At 41.5% G+C, this 18,119-nt stretch overlaps 1 protein-coding gene across 3 annotated transcripts in view; it reads right to left on the bottom strand.

Annotated features, from left to right (window-relative positions):
- atf2 (activating transcription factor 2) overlaps positions 1–18,119 on the bottom strand; it is a 194,520-nt gene that overhangs the window by 62,790 nt on the left and 113,611 nt on the right. For all 3 annotated transcript variants that reach the window (XM_078552057.1, XM_078552059.1, XM_078552058.1), the window contains exons 6-7: positions 9,479–9,654; positions 7,088–7,202 (exon numbers count right to left, since the gene is read on the bottom strand). In XM_078552057.1, coding sequence (XP_078408183.1) covers positions 7,088–7,202; positions 9,479–9,654 — 291 coding nt within the window. The remainder of the gene's footprint in view (positions 1–7,087; positions 7,203–9,478; positions 9,655–18,119) is intronic.

Raw genomic sequence — 18,119 nt, 5'->3', positions numbered from 1 at the left:
CAGTAGTAGGGAGGATGACACCATGAAAGGATTTAAACACAAAGTTAAGAATTTTATATCTGAAGCATTGGATAACTGAAGCTAAGAAGGTCATGAAGCGCAGGCATGATTAGTGAGTGGTAATTAGTGCAGGATCTGATTCAGGCAGAAAAGATTTGGATAATCTGAAGTTTCTAGCGGGTTCAGGGTGAGACACCAGCCAGCAGACCATTGGTATAGCCCTTCTTCTAGAGATGACAAAGTTATGACAAAGGATTTTCCCCATGGGCTTCAGATGTTGATCTGATGTCAGGGTCAAATGGGGGTCAGTAGCCCATTCCTGTGGGGAATAGTCACCCGGCTGTGATTTTTCCAATTGGCCAATTAGTGGCCAGAGGGTGGCTCGCTGTCACATTAATGGCGACAAGCAAGTTCTCAATGCTGCTGGGTCAGTAGGAGGCTCCCCAGTACTGAAGCAGCAGCAGACTGTCTTTTCAAGTAAGAGGGAGGGCACTGTCATTTTGAAGTGCCCTCTCTGCAACTCTTTAAAGTTTTAAATTTAAAAAATAGAGTCAACAGCCGGGCCACCATTGTGGAATGGGAGCCCCTCCACAGATTGGCCAATGCATGCAGATGAAGTCAGGCAGGCCACGACGGCCTCAAAGCCTGCCTTGAGTGCTGGCCCTGTGATCTGCCGCTGGGAGGCTGCCTCCAGGTGCCTGAAAGCTGACTGGAAAGGCTAATCGACCACTAATTATAAGTCTTCCTCGGCCTTTAATGGCTTAATTGGCTACTCACCACTTACAGTCAGGTAGCCCTGCACCCACCCCACCCCCACCACATCCTGTCTCTGTGAAAATGGCCTGGGGGTGGAATGAGTGCGAAATTCCATGCCTGCCCACCACTTTGCCCACCCCCATCGGCACTTAAAAATTCAGCCCATGAATGAAGGTTTCAGCAGCAGATAAGCTTGGGGCAGGACTGTTATGGAGGCAGATGTGGGATATTTTCAGCTACAGCATCTCTCAGACTATTATTTCTCAAGAATAAGGAAATAGCAACAATGATTTTATGAGCCTTACAATTCAATGCTTACTTGTTAAAATAGTGAACATGGCTATGAGTGGATTTTCATATGATTCATTTACTTATTTATGTAAATATTACAGTTTGCCAACCTCAAGATGATCCATTTATTCCGACCCTCTGTTTCCTGTTAGTTAGCCAATCCTCTATCCAATATATCACCCCAACAACCTGAGCTCTTATCTTGTGCAGCAACCTTTTATGTGGCACCTTATCAAATCCCTTTTGGAAATCAAAGTACACTACATCCACTGGTTCCCCTTTATTGACTCCGCTTGTTACATCCTTAAAGGACTCTAACAAATTTGTCAAATGTAATTTCCCTTTCACAAAATTATGTTGACTCTGCCTGATTATGATTTTCTAAAAATTCTGCTACTACCTCCTTAATAATGGATTCTAGCATTTTCCCAATGACATGTTAAACTAACTGATCTTATAGTTTTTGATCAAATATAATTGACCTGAAACATTAACTCTGGGTGGAATTTTCCACTTCTGCCAGCGATTGGAATCGTGGCAGGCAGGGGCACAAAATTTGGCGTGATAGAAAAAGTCAGTTTCCTGCTAGCAGGAAATTGGTTTGGAGTTTTGTTTTCCCGACTTTCGTGGCAGGTCAAAGGCAGGTCAAGTTCCCTGCTGATCTAAGTCAGGAACCACATTTACATTCATTTACATCTCATGAATGCTCATTAAAAGGCTAACTTGCTGGAATTATGTTTCCAATCTAAATTAAGCGCCCTGCCAGCTGATGATTAGAACAGTCTGTTTCCCAACTGTGTACAAGTGGCGTGCACCTGGCGAGCTTCACTTCATCAACAATTTTGAGGGATGTAAACACTTCTTTCGTGGACCTTTAAGAGCGTTGATGCAGGACTTTAGCTGCTTGTATCACAAGCTGCATCAAGTCTTGGCACAGGAGGCAATACCAACGGGGAGGGGAAGATGGAGGCAGGGCTGGGGTGGGGGATGGTGGAACACTGGAGGGAAGGGGCAAGACTAAAGCAGGGCTGGGGGTGTGGTGGAACATGGGAGGGATGGGGAAAGACGAAGGCAGGGCTGGGGTGGGGGTTGTGAGGCATCAAGGAATAGAGAGAAGTAGTGAACAACTGTCCTGGGGCAAGAGAGTTATAAGGCTCTGTCAGAGACTGTCCTGGAGCTGAGGCCACGCTGTTGAGTGCATATTGAACAGGCTGTCCTGGAACTGAGGCCACGCTGTTGGGGGAATATTCAACAGAATGATGTGGGGCTGAGACTACACTGTTGGGGGCATATTGAACCAACTGTCCTGGGGCTGTGATGTGCAGGACATGGTCAGTCACCTAAGGAACTGGGTCCTGGGGGCTTAGAGGCATGGTACTGTGGGCAGATGGCACAGTCACGGCCAGGAAAGACATCTACATCCTGTATATCAGTAGTTGAAAAGTCATGGGAGTGGTATTGGGTGGTCTCATCAGGGGGGCTCAAGAAAGTCAGGGTGCATGTGGCCTCGAGAAGTGGAGGGGTAAAGTCAACAAAGGGCATGGAGACAGCAACATTAAAGGGTTTGGGGGAGGGGGAGGACAGGAATATCAACATGAACAAAGATGAGGTCAAGGGCAAAAGGGGGAGGCTGGATACAAACAGGAGGAATAGGAATTAAGAGGCGGTGACTATGGAGGAAGATGGGAGGAACTTGGTGGGTGATAGGTGGAGGTTGGAAGCTGGTCGCACTCAAAAATGTAATCAGCACTATATTTGCCTTCAGTGATCAATGATGCAGTTGAAAAAACGAGCTTGAGAAAACAATATGGGAGGGGTCTCAAGGCATTTTGGGCTGATTGAAAGGACTTCCTATTACTGTCTTGCTCAAACCACGGAGAGTATGATTCAGCTGAGTGCAGGCCTCGAGGGTCTCATGCACAATGAATGAGCTTGGCTACTTTTCTAATGGTGCACATTCAGGTGACAATCCACCAAGTTTAGGTTCTGTGCTGCATATGGTCTTAATTGGCAGCTGATTCTCACAGGGGCATGTCAGAATGGTTGAAGGCTCCAGGAATCAATGGCTACATCTGCTGCACAAAGGCAGCATGGGCCCTACAAACCTCCATCTTCCCAGTGCATTGGTTAGGGCATTCAAGGCACCATGCTTGCAGTCAGGACAGAAGTGCAAGGACTGGGTATCCATAGTTGTTGTAAAGACCACTGGAGGACAACGAACACAAGGCTGACTGTGGGTCCTAGGACTTGGGCCTTTTGACCCGAATGAATACCCTCAATGTGAATGCGCATTCATGTCTGAGGGAAAAGATCAGCCACATGTCATCCTCCATGATGATATCAACCTTCAAGGGGTGGCCTTGGCATGCAACGTGCAGACTAAGGGAAAGTCAAGAGCTGGAGAATGCATAGCTGCCTTGTTTTTTGGAGGAAGACAAATCAACAGGAACTAAGATTGACTGCTCAATTGCATCAGTTCACAGAAACAAGGAGAAGTTGAGAATGCAGGCTGCAGGCAACTTTGCCTTCTTGATAGTTCTTATGCAAATGAGGAGAAGGACCCATCGCCATTTGGCACAGCCCAGGGAAGACCGTCACCATGAGGATCAAGAGCCAGCAGGGCCCTAGGAAGACCCAGATGTTGATGAAGAGGAACCAAATCCATGAAGATGTTTGGCGTGACCAGGGGTCCACAAAAAACGCTGCTCATACATGGAAATGAGCGAAAGACAGTGCCGCACACACCTTTGCCTGTCTAGGGATGTGCTAGCTCATATTTGCCACATTCTCCATGAGGATTTCATGCCGCACGGACATGAAGGGCTTCCAATGCTGGTTATTCTTAAGAATACTGCCGCACTCAACATTTTTTCCAGTGGACCCTTCCAGGGCTCAACTAGGGACCTCTGCAGAATCTGACAATCAGCAACACATAAATGCATAAGGGAGATAACTGATGTCCTTTTCAATAAAGCTCATCATTATGGGCAGTTCAGCATGGATGAAGCAAGCCAGGCTGTCAGAGCTGTGGGATTCGCTGTGATCTCAGGTGTTCTACAAATGCAGGGTGCCATCGACTACACTCATCTGGTCTTGAGAGCTCCCTGGTAGCAGCCTGTGAGAATCACTAATAGAAAAGGATTTCACTCTCTAAATGTCAGGCTAATCTGTGATCACAGAAAGCAGTTCAGGTGCCAATCTTTAGGGCTCTCAGTGCATAGAGGGCTGGCTCCTTGGTGATAAGGGTACCCCCAAAAGACATGGCTAATGATGCCCGTTTGTTGCCCACAGAGTGCATCTGAGAAGAGGTACAATGTTGCAAATTCAGCCACAAGGTCCTTAATAGAGCAGACTATTGGCTTTTTAAGATGCATTTCAGATGTTTGGGCCGATCAGAAAGAGCTCTCCAATACTCACCACATAGGGTGTCCCGCAACATCGTTGTTTGCTGCGCTCTGCACAGCCTAGTGCTGCTAAGGAGGGATGTTTTGCCACAGGGAGATTTGGAGGAGCTACACATCTCCATGAATGAGGAGGACGTTCAGGGGGTTAATTTGAAGAGGGTGAGGATTCAGATGAGCCACAGGAGGCTGCCATTACACTGGCATGATGTGGAAGAGGTGCCTGTGACAACCTCATAACTACAAGATTCCAGGAGGAATAAGGTGAAGACAAGTTGATACGAGTGCAGTTCTCCTCACACTTCTATGCAGGGGGGACAATAAGATCTTCATTGTCATATTCAACATCTCATAAAAGGCCATCAATCTCAAAATGATAATGAAGGAAGCATAAGTCACCTTCAGCCCTAACAATGGGAACATGCTTGGAAGGCGCTGTAGCCTAGGGAGCATGTGGCCGCTGTGTAATGAGACAAGCACTCCGATAGCGCTCATCCTTAAGCAACTACACATAGTGCAGGCATTTCAACCATGGCAAAAAAGTCTGTGGCCATTGCAACTTTCAAGAGGCTGAAATGCTATTGCACACATTGATGCACACATGCCAGTTTGATGGGAGCTTAGCAAAGTGACTCTAAGGGGAAAAACATCCGTCAATGATTATCACTTTATCATCTGAAGACAGAGCTACATCCAGACAGCACCGTCTCTCCAAACGTCAGCACTCATGCATGATTAATGCAGGGGCCGCATCTTGATACGGAGCTCCAAGATGTCATCAAACATCAGGACACAGTGATCTGTTAAAAGACAATATGAATGCAAACTTGCGAGTTATATTCGCATTGTCCTCACAGACAGTGGCTCAGCAGGACCATTGTGTGATTATTGCCAAACACTCATTACCCTGCATTTGTTGGAAGCCTGTATTGCCTTGGCATTTGGGAGAGACGTGGTCCAGTCAGTTTTGACACAGCAGTCAATGATAACTAAGTCCCTTCATAGATACTGATAAGCACTCAGGAGATGTGCCAGAGCATCGCTTTCACACAATTATAGTCCTCGACACTATCCATTTCACAAAGATCAATCCTTGCTATGAACCCTAGGACTTTCCACCTTTCCTGAACGGCCTGGAGGAGGTTCTCTGGGGCGGCCTCGCTGAACCATGAAGCAGAGGATTTGGTTCTTTTGGGCACCATGCTAATATAGATGCTCAACCAACACCTGGCCTGCAGTGAGTGAATGTATGTGGAGGTGCAGTTTAAATATGGCACCGAGACCTTCGACCCCATGAGGTAATGGCGGGACAGATGAATCACTGCCCGCCCCACCATGAGATTCAATGAGCTCCTCACTGGTGCATAATTAATAAGCTGAAAGGCAGAAGATCTGGTGCATAACTCCGCCCCACCGCCCAGTGGGAATCACGCTGACTTTTCCACTTTCCATCACACTTGGTGCCCAGAATAGAAAATTCCACCCTTTTTCTCTCCACTGATGCTGCCTGACTTGCTGAGTTTTTCTAGCATTTTTATTCTTATTATGGCCTATAGTTTCCTGCTTTGTGTCTCCGCCTTTCTTGAATAGTGGTGTTACATTGCGGTTTTTCAATCTGTTGAGACCATTCCAGAACCCAGGGAATTTTGGAATATTACAACCAATGCATCCATTATTTCTGCAGCCACTTCTTCTAAGATCTGAGGATGCAGGCTATCAGGTCCAGAAGACTTGTCGGCCTTTAGTCCCATTAGTTGTCCCAGTACTTCGCTAGTGATAATAATTGTTTTAAGTTCCTCTATCCCTTTTGCCCCCCTGCTTTTCTACTATTCTTGGGGTGCTTTTTGTGTCTTCTCAGGTAAAGAAAGATGCAAAACACCTGTTCAAAATCTCTGCCATTTCCTTGTTTCCCATTATTAATTCCCCAATCTTGTCCTCTAAGGGACCAATGCTCATTTTAACTACTCTTTTCCTTTTTATATACTTGTAGAAGATTTTACTGTGTGTTTTTGTATTTCTTGCTTTTTTTTTGTATTTCTTGCCTTCTTCATGTTTTTTCCTCCCTGGACTTCTTTTCCCTCTCCACTTTTAAAAACTTTAACACCCAGCCTTTCAGCTGAACTTTATGTATTTTACCCTAACCTCTCTTTTCCCAGCTTCATCTTCAGTTCCAGTGTCATCTGTGCTTGGGCCACTTACTTATGTTAAAGGTTCTATCCGAGTTTGAACTGCTGTTGTTAATATTTGACAAGTTTCTATCCCAGAACATAATCCAAATATGTCTACATGCTACACTTAGCAATTCATGACAACTTTTTTCCAAATCAAGTCACAACTGCCATTTTCTGAACAAATGGTTGTTTCATATTTTAAAAGTTTTTTAAAACTGCAGCTTCAGAGTATTTAAACTTGATGCGGAAGATGAAATCAGACTTTGTCCGGAAGCAATTGCTTACATAACATTATTGCCAATAGGGAAATAAGAAACCTGTTTGTTTCACATATTCACATATGAAAATTAAGCAAAGACCATACCTCTTACTAACATACATATTGAAACTTGGTAACTATTGTGATACAGCATACTTCAGAAACATAAAAGGTTAATGCAATATTCTGATATGTTTTTGTCCACTTACAGGAACTGTTGTATGAATACGGACAGATGGGGTTGTGATTGAAGCAGGAATAGTGACAGGCATGGTCTGTCCATTAGGTAGCTGTAACAAGAGAGGAACTGAACCAGATACTGGTCTAAAAGTAAGCAAAATTTTAGAATTACTGTAACTGCAATTCTAATAAACATTAGAACAATTATTAGAAACATGCTTTTAAATGATAAAACTGTACAGATAAAACAGTTCAATTCTAACCGAAATCAGTTATACAACAGTACAAAGCTGTATCTACTCGCCCTCATCATTTTAAATGTTTAAATTATGTCAGAATCAGTTTAGGTACAAAATCATACATTTTCTCAAATCTTTAGTTTTTTCTTATACAATAACCACAAACTAATTCAAAACTTTGTAATAAAGAAAGAATTTGAATTTATACAGTAACGCTATGATATCCTTAGGATATAATCAAGCAATTCACAACCGAATTAATGGCTTGAAGCACAGTCACTATAACTTTGTTTTTAAGCATGGAGGTCAAATAAATAAGATGAGCATCAAGCTTTTGGTGGTGTTAGATCAAGGATGGTTGTTGGACACCAGAGGTAGAACTTTCCCCCCGTCGGAGGGGGGGGTTGTGCGGGGGCGGGTGCGGACCCGATCGGCATCCCCGATCGGGTCCTGCCGCCATTTTTTGTGAGCGGGCCAATTAAGGCCCACCCAGTGTGACACGCGCCCGGAAGCCCACAGAGGTGCCTCAGGGAGATTAGTTTAAAGTTTCTAAAGTTTAATAAAGGAGAAAAAAATCTTTACACCATGTCCCCTCATGTGAAACTGTCATATGAGCTGAGACATGTGTATTAATTTTATAAAAAATCTTTCCAAGATTTCAAAAACATTCATGAAACCTCATCCCACCCGTGGATGAGGTTCCATGAAAAATGAGAAGGCCGCCTGGGTTCTTCGCCTGCCCGCCAACCTTAAGGTTGGATGGGCAACTTTCTCAATAGGGTTAATTAGTTAATTAATGGCCTTAATAGGCCTTTGACAGTTCAGCGGGCGGGCAGCCGACTCGGCTGCGCGCCTGCCGAACTGAAAATCTAAATGACGTGCAGTGACATCGGGACTCACGCCCAACATCATCCCGCGTCATTTTACGCCTCGGCGAGCAGGCCCTGCCCCCCCTCACTGAGCCGAAAATTCTCCCCCAGGAGAAATCCCTGCTTCTATACAAATAGTGCCATGGGATTTTTTAATATCCAGTTGAACAGGCAGACAGGAAATTGTTTTAAGGTTGAAACCTTAAATGGCAGCACTTCTGACAATGAAACAATGAAGAATAAGAATTGATCTTATTGAAAGGGAAACATTCCCTTAGAACTGTACTGAATTGTCAGTCCATATTACACGCTCAAGTCCATAGTGGAGCTTGAACCCACACTTTCAGACTCAAAAGAAACAATGCTACCAACTGAGTTAAGCTGACATCTAAGTTCTTTTTATCTTGAGTTTCCAACATTTGCAGTTATTTTCTTTTATCTCAAATAACTTGTGAGATTTTCATTGGATCATCAGTATTATAATTCAGAGGCCTTCAAGCTTGTTTTTTTTTATCCAGACAATCAGATAATGCCCTGGTACATGAATCACAAAAAATTAGCATGTAGGTACAGCAAGTGATCAGGAAAGCAAATGGAATGTTGGCGTTTATTGCAAGAGGAATGGAATGTAAAAGTAGGGAAGTTTTACTCCAGCTGTACAGGGCTTTGGTGAGACCACATCTGGAGTACTGTGTACTGTTTTGTTCTCCTTATTTGAAAAAGGATATAATTGCATAAGAAGCAGTTCAGAGAAAGTTCACTCGACTCATTCCTGGGAAGAAAGGCTTATCTTATGAAGAGAGGTTGAACAGGTTGGGTCTATACCTATTGGAATTTAGAAGAATAAGAATTGATCTTATTGAAACAAAAAAGATCTTGAAGGGACTTGATAGGATGGATACCAGAAGGATGTTTCCTCTCGTGGGGGAGACTAGAACTAGGGGACACGGCTTAAGACAGAGATGAGGACAATTTTTTTTCTCTTAGACTGTAGTTAGTATGTGGAATTCTGTTCCCCAGAAAGCAGCGGCGGCTGGGTCATGAATTTATTCAAGGCTGAGTTAGACAGATTTTTGATATACAAGGGGGTCAAGGGTTATGGGGGGCAGACAGGAAAGTGAAGTTGAGACCATAACCAGATCAGCCATGCTCTTATCAAATGGTGGAGCAGGCTCGAAGGGCCGCATGGCCTCCTCCTGCTACTAAGGTCCTATGTTCCTATGTTCTAGATTTTGAGTTCACAATTCACCAGTACTTAACTATTATTTCGACAACAAAAATGGCAAATGTAACAAAAAATCTCAATACTTACACTATGTTTCTGTTTGTTGGTGGAGTCTGTGTGATGACAGAAGTAGAGGTTGGAGACGGCAAAGCCTGTTGTATGACAACACTAGTTTCTGAACTTGCAAGTAGCACATTAGGGACTTGCAATGATGCTGGACGAATAGTTGATACAGTTTGTGTTGTCTGTTGTAATGGGGCATCCTATATCAAATTCCAAAATAGCATTAACTTGATATTTACAAGTATACATATAAATGAGTTTTAGTCACACTATCAGCTGTCCCATATTGTTGTTAATAGTGAATTAGAGGATAAGATCTCTTATTCCTTGTGACATTCAATATATTGTCAGGTCCACTAATTCATGGTAATCATGAATTTAGAAGAAGTCAGAAGAGGATGCGGGAGGGTGAAGGCGAAGGGAAGGAGAATGACAATCACAGGGGATGGGTAGGGATGCAAAGGAGGAGGAAGATGAAAGGGAGGGGCAAGAGGAGGAGAGGGAGGAAATGGGGAAGGAGGCCGTAAGGAGAAAAAGAGGGAATGTGGAGAAAAAGAGAATGGAACTAGAAGGAGTAGGAAGGCAGGAGGTTGGGGACAGGGAATCAATATGCAGTGGTGAGGGTTGGGGAAATTCCCACCTATCATCCACCAACGAATGGGTCCATTCCTCGGCGCTTTTTGTTTTGTTGTGTCAGGGTCTGAGCATTAGATGAAGTAAAGGGGCTGTGAATCATAAAATTATAATATCAGGAAGGGGTTTTGTGGGAGTGTGAAAGCTTAAGGAGTGTTTACAAAGCCTGGATCTCATACCTATCTGAAGTTCATAGGCTAGGAAGGTGGAGGAGGAAGCTTTAAGGGAGGTGGGAGGGGTTCCCACTAAAGGACATGGGATCTTTACGTAGAGGCTACTTTGTGGTGTAGTGCAGGTATGCTTGGATAAACAAAATCCATACTAAAATTTAACTTGAAAATAAATTATTCAAAATTTTGGTGGGTTGTACGGCTGGAGGAGGTTACGGAGATAGAAAAAGATAAGACCATAGAGGGTATGGAAACAAGGATGGGAATTTTTAAACTGAGGCATTGCCATTTCGGGAGCCAATGTAGGTTAGTCAGCATGGGGTGATGAGTGAACAGGGTTTCAGCTTCACACAATTTTTTTAATGTGGTAAAGTTGCTTCTGCAGGGTCATAACAAGTGTGATGAGTTACATGGCCAGTTTGTAGTACTGGATTTTATTTTCTAAAACCAATGATACATCTTGAAAGGTCTTTCTTTAACAGTGTATGGTCCTATTACACCAGAGGTGTAACTTGTCTGCATCCAAATGTTGACACGCTAGAAACGGATTCTGCCTTTGACCGAACTTGATATAGGAACTTTTAGTGCACTACTGGTAGGACGATGTAATTACAGTATGACAAATTTAGATAGGCAGCTTCCATTACAGATTTCTATGCAGGAATTTATGATAAAAATAAAGACAGAATGTATGTCTTAAACAAGAATGGAAGTTAGTGCAAGATACAAGCTTTATGATATATTACTATTGTAAATTGCCTGTGCCATTGCACACAATCAGTTGATGAATGGAAATTAGTTTTACATGTGCAATATGACAACGGGACAGGGAGACTTCAGAAAATTTCTCCACAGAGCAATCTAGTGGTCAAGGCCAGTAACTACATTGTGACAGATAACACAACAGAATTGACTGGGAAATCTTGACAGTAATTTACCATAATTGTTGACACAAGAGGGTAACCAAAAATGCAGACAATAGGAAGTAAGGTTTGTGATAGTACGTGAGATAGTTTGGAACAGGGTTGCTTACGAGGCCACTTCAGAGGGCATTAGGAGTCAAGCACATATTGCGGGACTGAAGTATTTGTACCAGGCAGGGATGGCAGGCTCCCTTCGTTGAAGGACATTTGTGATCCAGTTGAGTTTTTACAATAACCCAGCTGTATTAAAGGTAATTTTTTCCTGGTGCTAACCCATAAAAATCAGATTTATTGAATTTCATTTTACAACTTTTCATAATGGGATTTGAAGTCATAACTTGTAGTGCACGTCTGATGCAAGATTTTTAATAGTGTGTTATAGATAGTAACACAGAATAGTTTTTAAAGTAGCCAATAGAGAGCATAAGATGAACTTGTTAACAGGATACAATGATCAATTTTAATATATTTTTCATATTTTTAAAAGATATATAGCATCATTTTGCTGAACCATGGTTTATGGTCCATCAATTTTAAAACCATTAAAATCAATCATACAATCAAAGCAAAATCAGTCTCATTATCATAGATTTCAGGGGAATTTAGTCAAACATGATGACAACCACACTGTAAATGTTAACTGCATTTTTTTTTACTATAAGCATTGATTTATTTATTAAAAGTTCATTACAAGAATAGACGACAAAACTTATAAAAAACACATACATGGTACAATGTAGTACATGGATTCAAAACCGCAGGGCAAAATAGGTGTAGCATTCCCAATAATTTCATCAAAAGTGTCAAATTTGACTGAGAAAAAGCTGTAACTATTTAATATAAAGATTATGTATCATTTATACAGCATGATAGACATGATCCAACACTACAACCAGAAACTTATTCCATCCACTAAATTAAACCATGCCTGTTTGAGTAGTTAATTGCCATTGTCACCAGCAAACTCTCAATTTATCATCCCCATTGTATTAGACATTGAATGCTGAATTTATGTTATTTTAATAGTATTTGTGTCAAGGCAATAGCCTGTCATTTCTTGTGGCAGTGGCTAAGCCTACTCAAGGTGGTAATGGAGTTCAGAAGTTGATTTCCATCATTTTAACTCTAGTTTAACACAAGGCAACTGATACCCCAAAATTCACAGTGCATCATAACACAGCTCAATACTGATATCAAATGCACTTGGATACATGTGACACCTTGGTTAAGCAGAAAACAATATGCTGGTGAATACACTGAGTGTGCAATGATAACAATGATACGCCAGGATCCTCTGAATCACTGAGCACTCTCATAACTTCAGCATAACATTATGCATCACCAGCAGGCACCACATAGCTCAAACAGCTGGAATGCTTTATGTACTTGGAAAAATTACCTTTAAAATGTCATTTTTTTTACTTAGGGAAATAACAGACGTGAAAGGCTGGCAGTTCGATTTGTCTGAGCCGTCTCTGGAGTACTCCTTTAAAAGTTCACTTTAAAAATATTTACTGCAGAGCTAAAAAAACTGCTTTAGAAGGTTATATGATTCACCATAGACAAAGAAACAAACTTGAATTAATACAGCACTTTATCACATCTCTCAGAAAAATCCCAAACCCTTTACATCAAACAAATTCCATCTTTCAATTACTGTTGCTACGCAATCAACTATTTTGTACATAGTATGAACAGACATACAGCAATGACATGAATGTCTAGTTTATCTTTTAAATCCTCCTAAGTTCATGGCTATCTTTCCCAGAACTCCATGTTTGAATCCCTCCAATCAGGTCAAAGGCCCTGCCACAATAGAGAAAAAACTCTTATCGAAGTCACAAATGACATCCTAAGCGTCTGTTATAAAGGTACATCTTGCCTCGACCTTCCAAATCTGCCTGCAACCTTTGGCATGGTTGACCACACTATCCATCTCCAACACCTGTCCACTGTCATCCAGCTGGGTGGGAATGCACTCACCTGATTCCATTCTTATTTATCTAATCATAGCCAGACCTACAATAGGTCTAACCGTTACCTCTTGTGTCCCCCAAGGATTTATCTTCGGCCTTCCCATTTTTCACTTAAATGCTGACCCTCAGTGACATCATTCAAAAATGCAGTGTCGGTTTTCATATGTATGCTGATAACACCCAGCTGTACCTCACCAGTACCTCTCTCGACTCTTCCACTGTCTTTAAATTATCAGGCTGCTTGTCCAAAATCCATACAGGATGAGTAGGAATTTCCTTCATTTAAATATTGCGAAGATCAAAGCCACTGTCTTTGATTCCTGCCATAAATTCTGTTCCCCAGCCATTGATTCCATCCCTCTCCCTGGCAACTTTTTGATGCAGAGCCAGATTGACAACTTCGGTATCATATGTGACTCTCACATGAGCTTCTCACATTTTCTCGCCATCACTAAAACCACCTATTTCCACTTCCATACCATCACCCGACTGCCTTAAGCTCATCTGTTGCTGAAACCTTCATCCATGTCTTTGTTACTTCTAGACTTGATTATTCCAATGTACTCCTGGCCAGCCTTCCCACATTCTACCCTCTGTAAACTTGAGGTCATCTAAAACTCTGATGTCCATGCCCTTAGTTCACCCATCACCACTATACTGATCTCCGATGGATGCCATTTAAGCAAAGCCTTAATTTTAAAATTCTCATCCTTGTTTTCAGATCCCTCCATGGCCACTTCCCCTTCTCTATCTCTAAGCTCCTTTACCCCCACAACGCTCTTAGATATCTGCACTACTTTAATTCTGGCCTCTTGCAAATCCCCAATTTTAACTGCTTCACCAGTAGTGGTGTGCCTTCAGCTATCAAGCATCATAACCTCTGGAAGTCCCTCCTTAAACTCCTCCACCACCTTTTCTTCCTTTAAGATGTTCCTAAAACCTATCTCGTTGACCAAGCTTTTGGCCATCTGCCTCAATGTCTCCTTATGTGGTCCAGTGCTGAATTTTACTTTATATCGTTCATATGAAGTGCCTTGGGACATTTTATTTTTGTTAAAGACATTACATAAATACAAGTTTTTGTTGTAGTTGAATTATTGTCTCTGACACTGCACCAAAGTATCAGCCTATATTAAATGCTCAAGTTTTAGAGTGTGGATGGAGCTCACACTTTCCAACTCAGTGAGAGTTTTACCACTGTCTCAAGTTGACATTAAATCCATCTAATAATGAATAGGCAATAATAGATTTATTGAGATCATAAATGTTCCTCATAAATGATTGGCTTCCATTACTTTATTCCAAGCTCTGCTGATTTTCTTAGTATCCCTGTGCTACCTTTATGGTAAATTTCTTTCTACAAAAGATTAACTTTTATATGTTAACAAGTTGAACTTTTCTTGTTTCACCTACATCAACATAAACACAAAAAAAGGATTAAAAAAAACATTGAACTTACTAAAACTCATTCTTCTAGTAACCTCACCTCTTTATATCATTCAGCTGCACTTCAAACAGCACTGATATTTTTCTCTTTATTATTCCTGCCATATTCAAAATAATAGTCAGGGTTTAGGTCATCTATATTTACAATTTCATATTTTATATATATCAATGAGGTCCTCCTTAACTATTCGTCTAGGCTGTAGAGCTAATGACTAGGCTGTCATGAAATGATACACTACACTGCCTTGTTGCAGAACTCAATTTCTGCCACTAGATGCAGCTGCAGTGTCTACTAAAAAGAAAGGGAAAGAAAATAAATAACAGATCAGCAAAGCTTTTGATACCATGTCATATGATTTGTCCACAGCATAAGAAGGCATGGAATAGTAGGCAAGCTTCTAAGATAAACTAAAAACTGACTAAACCAGGGATGACAAAGGGTGGTTGTGAGTGGAGAAGCTTCAACATGGCATGATATCACTAGTAGGATGCCTCCGAGTTTAGTGTTGAGCCATTGCTGTTTATGATATATATAGATTATTGGGAGCTAAGGATAAATACAAAGAATTTGCATAAGACACCAAACTGGATAGTGGGGTTTTAAATAGGGAGTAATAGGATCACGTAAACCAAATGCAATAAGGCCAGTTAGCTCAGATGGTTAGATGTGGTGCTTAATGGCGTTCATGGCGCCAGTTCAGTCCCTGTACCAACTAAGGTAGTTCTTGGTGCATGCCTCTTCTACTTGCCCTTTTGTGATATCATGACAGCTAGAGTTCGAGTTGACAGCCATGATAAGCAACCTTCAGACACTGGAGGATGCAACATGAAGAGAGAGAGAGAGAACAATAAAAACCAAATGCATGGGGATCAGGCAGAATTGGAAGGCAGGGTCATGAGCACCCAAAGGCATTTCATGTGGGGAAAACATAAGGTAATGAGGATGGAAAAAGAAAATAAACAATGGTAATAAAAACTAAATGGATAGGCTATAGGACACAATGCAGAAGAGTGACCTTAGGTGTTGATAAATAGCTCAACAAAACTCACAGTGCAGTGTGTAGCAGCCAGTCAGATCTTGGGATGTACAGCCAGAAGGGTGGAACACAAATCCTAGAGAGTAATAGAGTCTATACAAGTCATTGTACAGTCACACTTGGAGTGCTATGTACAATTCTGGTTATACTTTATTGCAAGGAAATCCAGGCAGTGGTGATAGCTCCAAAAAGCAACCAAACTGGTGTGTAGACTAAGGCATCTGAACCATGAAGAGAGGTTGAAGAAGTTGTTTATTCTGGAAAGAAAGCCTATCATTCAAGTATTCAAGATTCTTAAAGGAATAGATAAATTGAACTGCAATGTTTGAGATTACCATAAACTCTGAAACCAAGCATATGGGCGTGAGTTAGAAGAGGGAAGATGCAAAGAAAGTTTAGATGCAACAATTGTAACACAGACAAATGCAGTAAATGTGTGGAACATACGGCCCAAGGAAACAGTGAAAACAGTGCGGAAAAACTTTAAGGAAGAATGGATAGATATTTGAAAAAATGGACAATTGAACAGAATGAGTTTATGAGAACAGCCAGGTGGCCTTTTTCTGATGCTTTCTGTTTTGATATATACAGAGGATGTATTGAATTAAGATATAGTGATTCAACTGCTTAAGCTGCAAGCAACAGAATTATACGTGGGCTGAGCTAGCAGAGCAGAGATGAATATTTTTGGTATTTAGCACAGCACAAGCTGAGAAATTGTTGGAAAATAACGTTGAGTTCATGGGGGAACTTCCTATTATGAGTACATAAAACCCAGTAATTTGTGGTGAGGAAGAGATACGCCATGAAATACGAATTGCCACAAATTGCTGGATGATTTTGTCGGTCTGCAATTAGCCTTACAAAAACAGGAACTTGCTGTCCAGCTCCTTGTGATTGTTAACAAATTACTGTTTTTGCACCATAAATACAAATGACTTTCACCACATTCAATTAGGACTGGTATTTCTTGTTGTAAGGCCTTGTTAATGATATAATTTATGATCCTGACATTACAATCAATCTTGGAGGTCCAGAAAAGGAACAACTGAAGCTACTGAATATCACTCTTGCAGGTAGTAAATTGTTCCTAGAGGTTTTTAAATTTAATTTTTTTCTTACTTTTCCTTTCTATCTTTATACTGCCTTTCTTAATCCAATCTTTATTTTACTCTATTTCTGTTTCCGTATCTAATTTGCCTCTAAATCAACCTATTTCCTGTTCTGCCCTTTGTTCTATTTCTTTTCTTGACCTTAAATTTAATTGGTTAAGAAGATAGACCATTGGCCCAGACTTTCATGTCCCAGGTGCCTCACTGGCGTTGCTGCGTTACTATCAATTCACATTTCCAGCAATTTGTAGCGAATAAAATAATTCTTTCTAAAGGATGAATTAATATGTGGCACTCGCCATGAGATGAGCTGCTCCAGCAATTTCTAGGCCATTATTCTACTTCTACAATGTTATGAAAGCACTTACATTAGTTATAAAGTTTGTTTCCAGTACAAATGCGTACTTCTACAAAAGTTGAAATTAACCTAATGATTCCCTAGAAAATTTGTCGAGTGCAATCTGTTGCTTAGGCATATTGTGGGGTTCTACGTGCCCTTGACACCTGGGTATTTTTCAAGAGATAGTGAATTAGTCTCTAGCCAACTATGTGGTATAGCAGAAAAGTCTCTTTACTGTCTTCCTTTTATGTTAATTACTCTGTCTCTTTATTCAGCTATCCACATTTCTACATAATTCAATTTTCTCTCCTCACCAATTGGGGTAATTTTAACCCCAAGCACAGGTGAGTTGGGGGTGGCTGGGTGATGATTGATACTTACAGCGCGAGTGCACTCCTGGTCAGACATGCCCACTTCCTGGTTTGATGGGGATGAGCTTGGATGCTGGAAAAAAACCTACTTGCCAAAATTGGAGATTTCTTTATTGAATGTGGATGGGTACTTATTGGCACAACAATGTTCTTGGGAGACACCAATGAGGCATTTTAAAATTGTTTTTAACTTGGGTCCAAATTTTACTTCAGCAGGTTGGGTTTCTAGAGCTCAGGAAAGTGACCAGGGAAACAGGGGCGACTTTAAGCACCAATTCAGGTGGGTATTTAATGTTGCAATTGTCCCATTTGAATTATTTTTTTATTTGTTCATTGGATGTGGGGATTGCTGGCTAGGCAGCATTTACTGCCCATCCCGAATTGTCCTTGAGAAGATGGTGCTGCCTTCTTGAACTGCTGCAATCCATGTGTTGTAGGAACACCCACAGTGTTGTTAGGAAGGGAGTTCCAGGACTTTGACCCAGTGACAGTGAAGGAATGGTGATATTGTTCCAAGTCAAGATGGTGTATGACTTGGAGTGGAACTTGGAGGTGGTGGTGTCCCCACACATCTGCTGTCCTTGTCCTTCTAGGTGGTAGAGGTCGCAGGTTTGGAAGGTGCTGTTGAAGAGCCTTGGTGAGTTGTTGCAATGCATC

This window comes from Cetorhinus maximus, chromosome 11, assembly GCF_964194155.1.
Source record: "Cetorhinus maximus chromosome 11, sCetMax3.hap1.1, whole genome shotgun sequence".
Lineage (NCBI taxonomy): Eukaryota > Metazoa > Chordata > Chondrichthyes > Lamniformes > Cetorhinidae > Cetorhinus > Cetorhinus maximus.
This window is presented reverse-complemented; position numbering and strand designations above follow the sequence as displayed.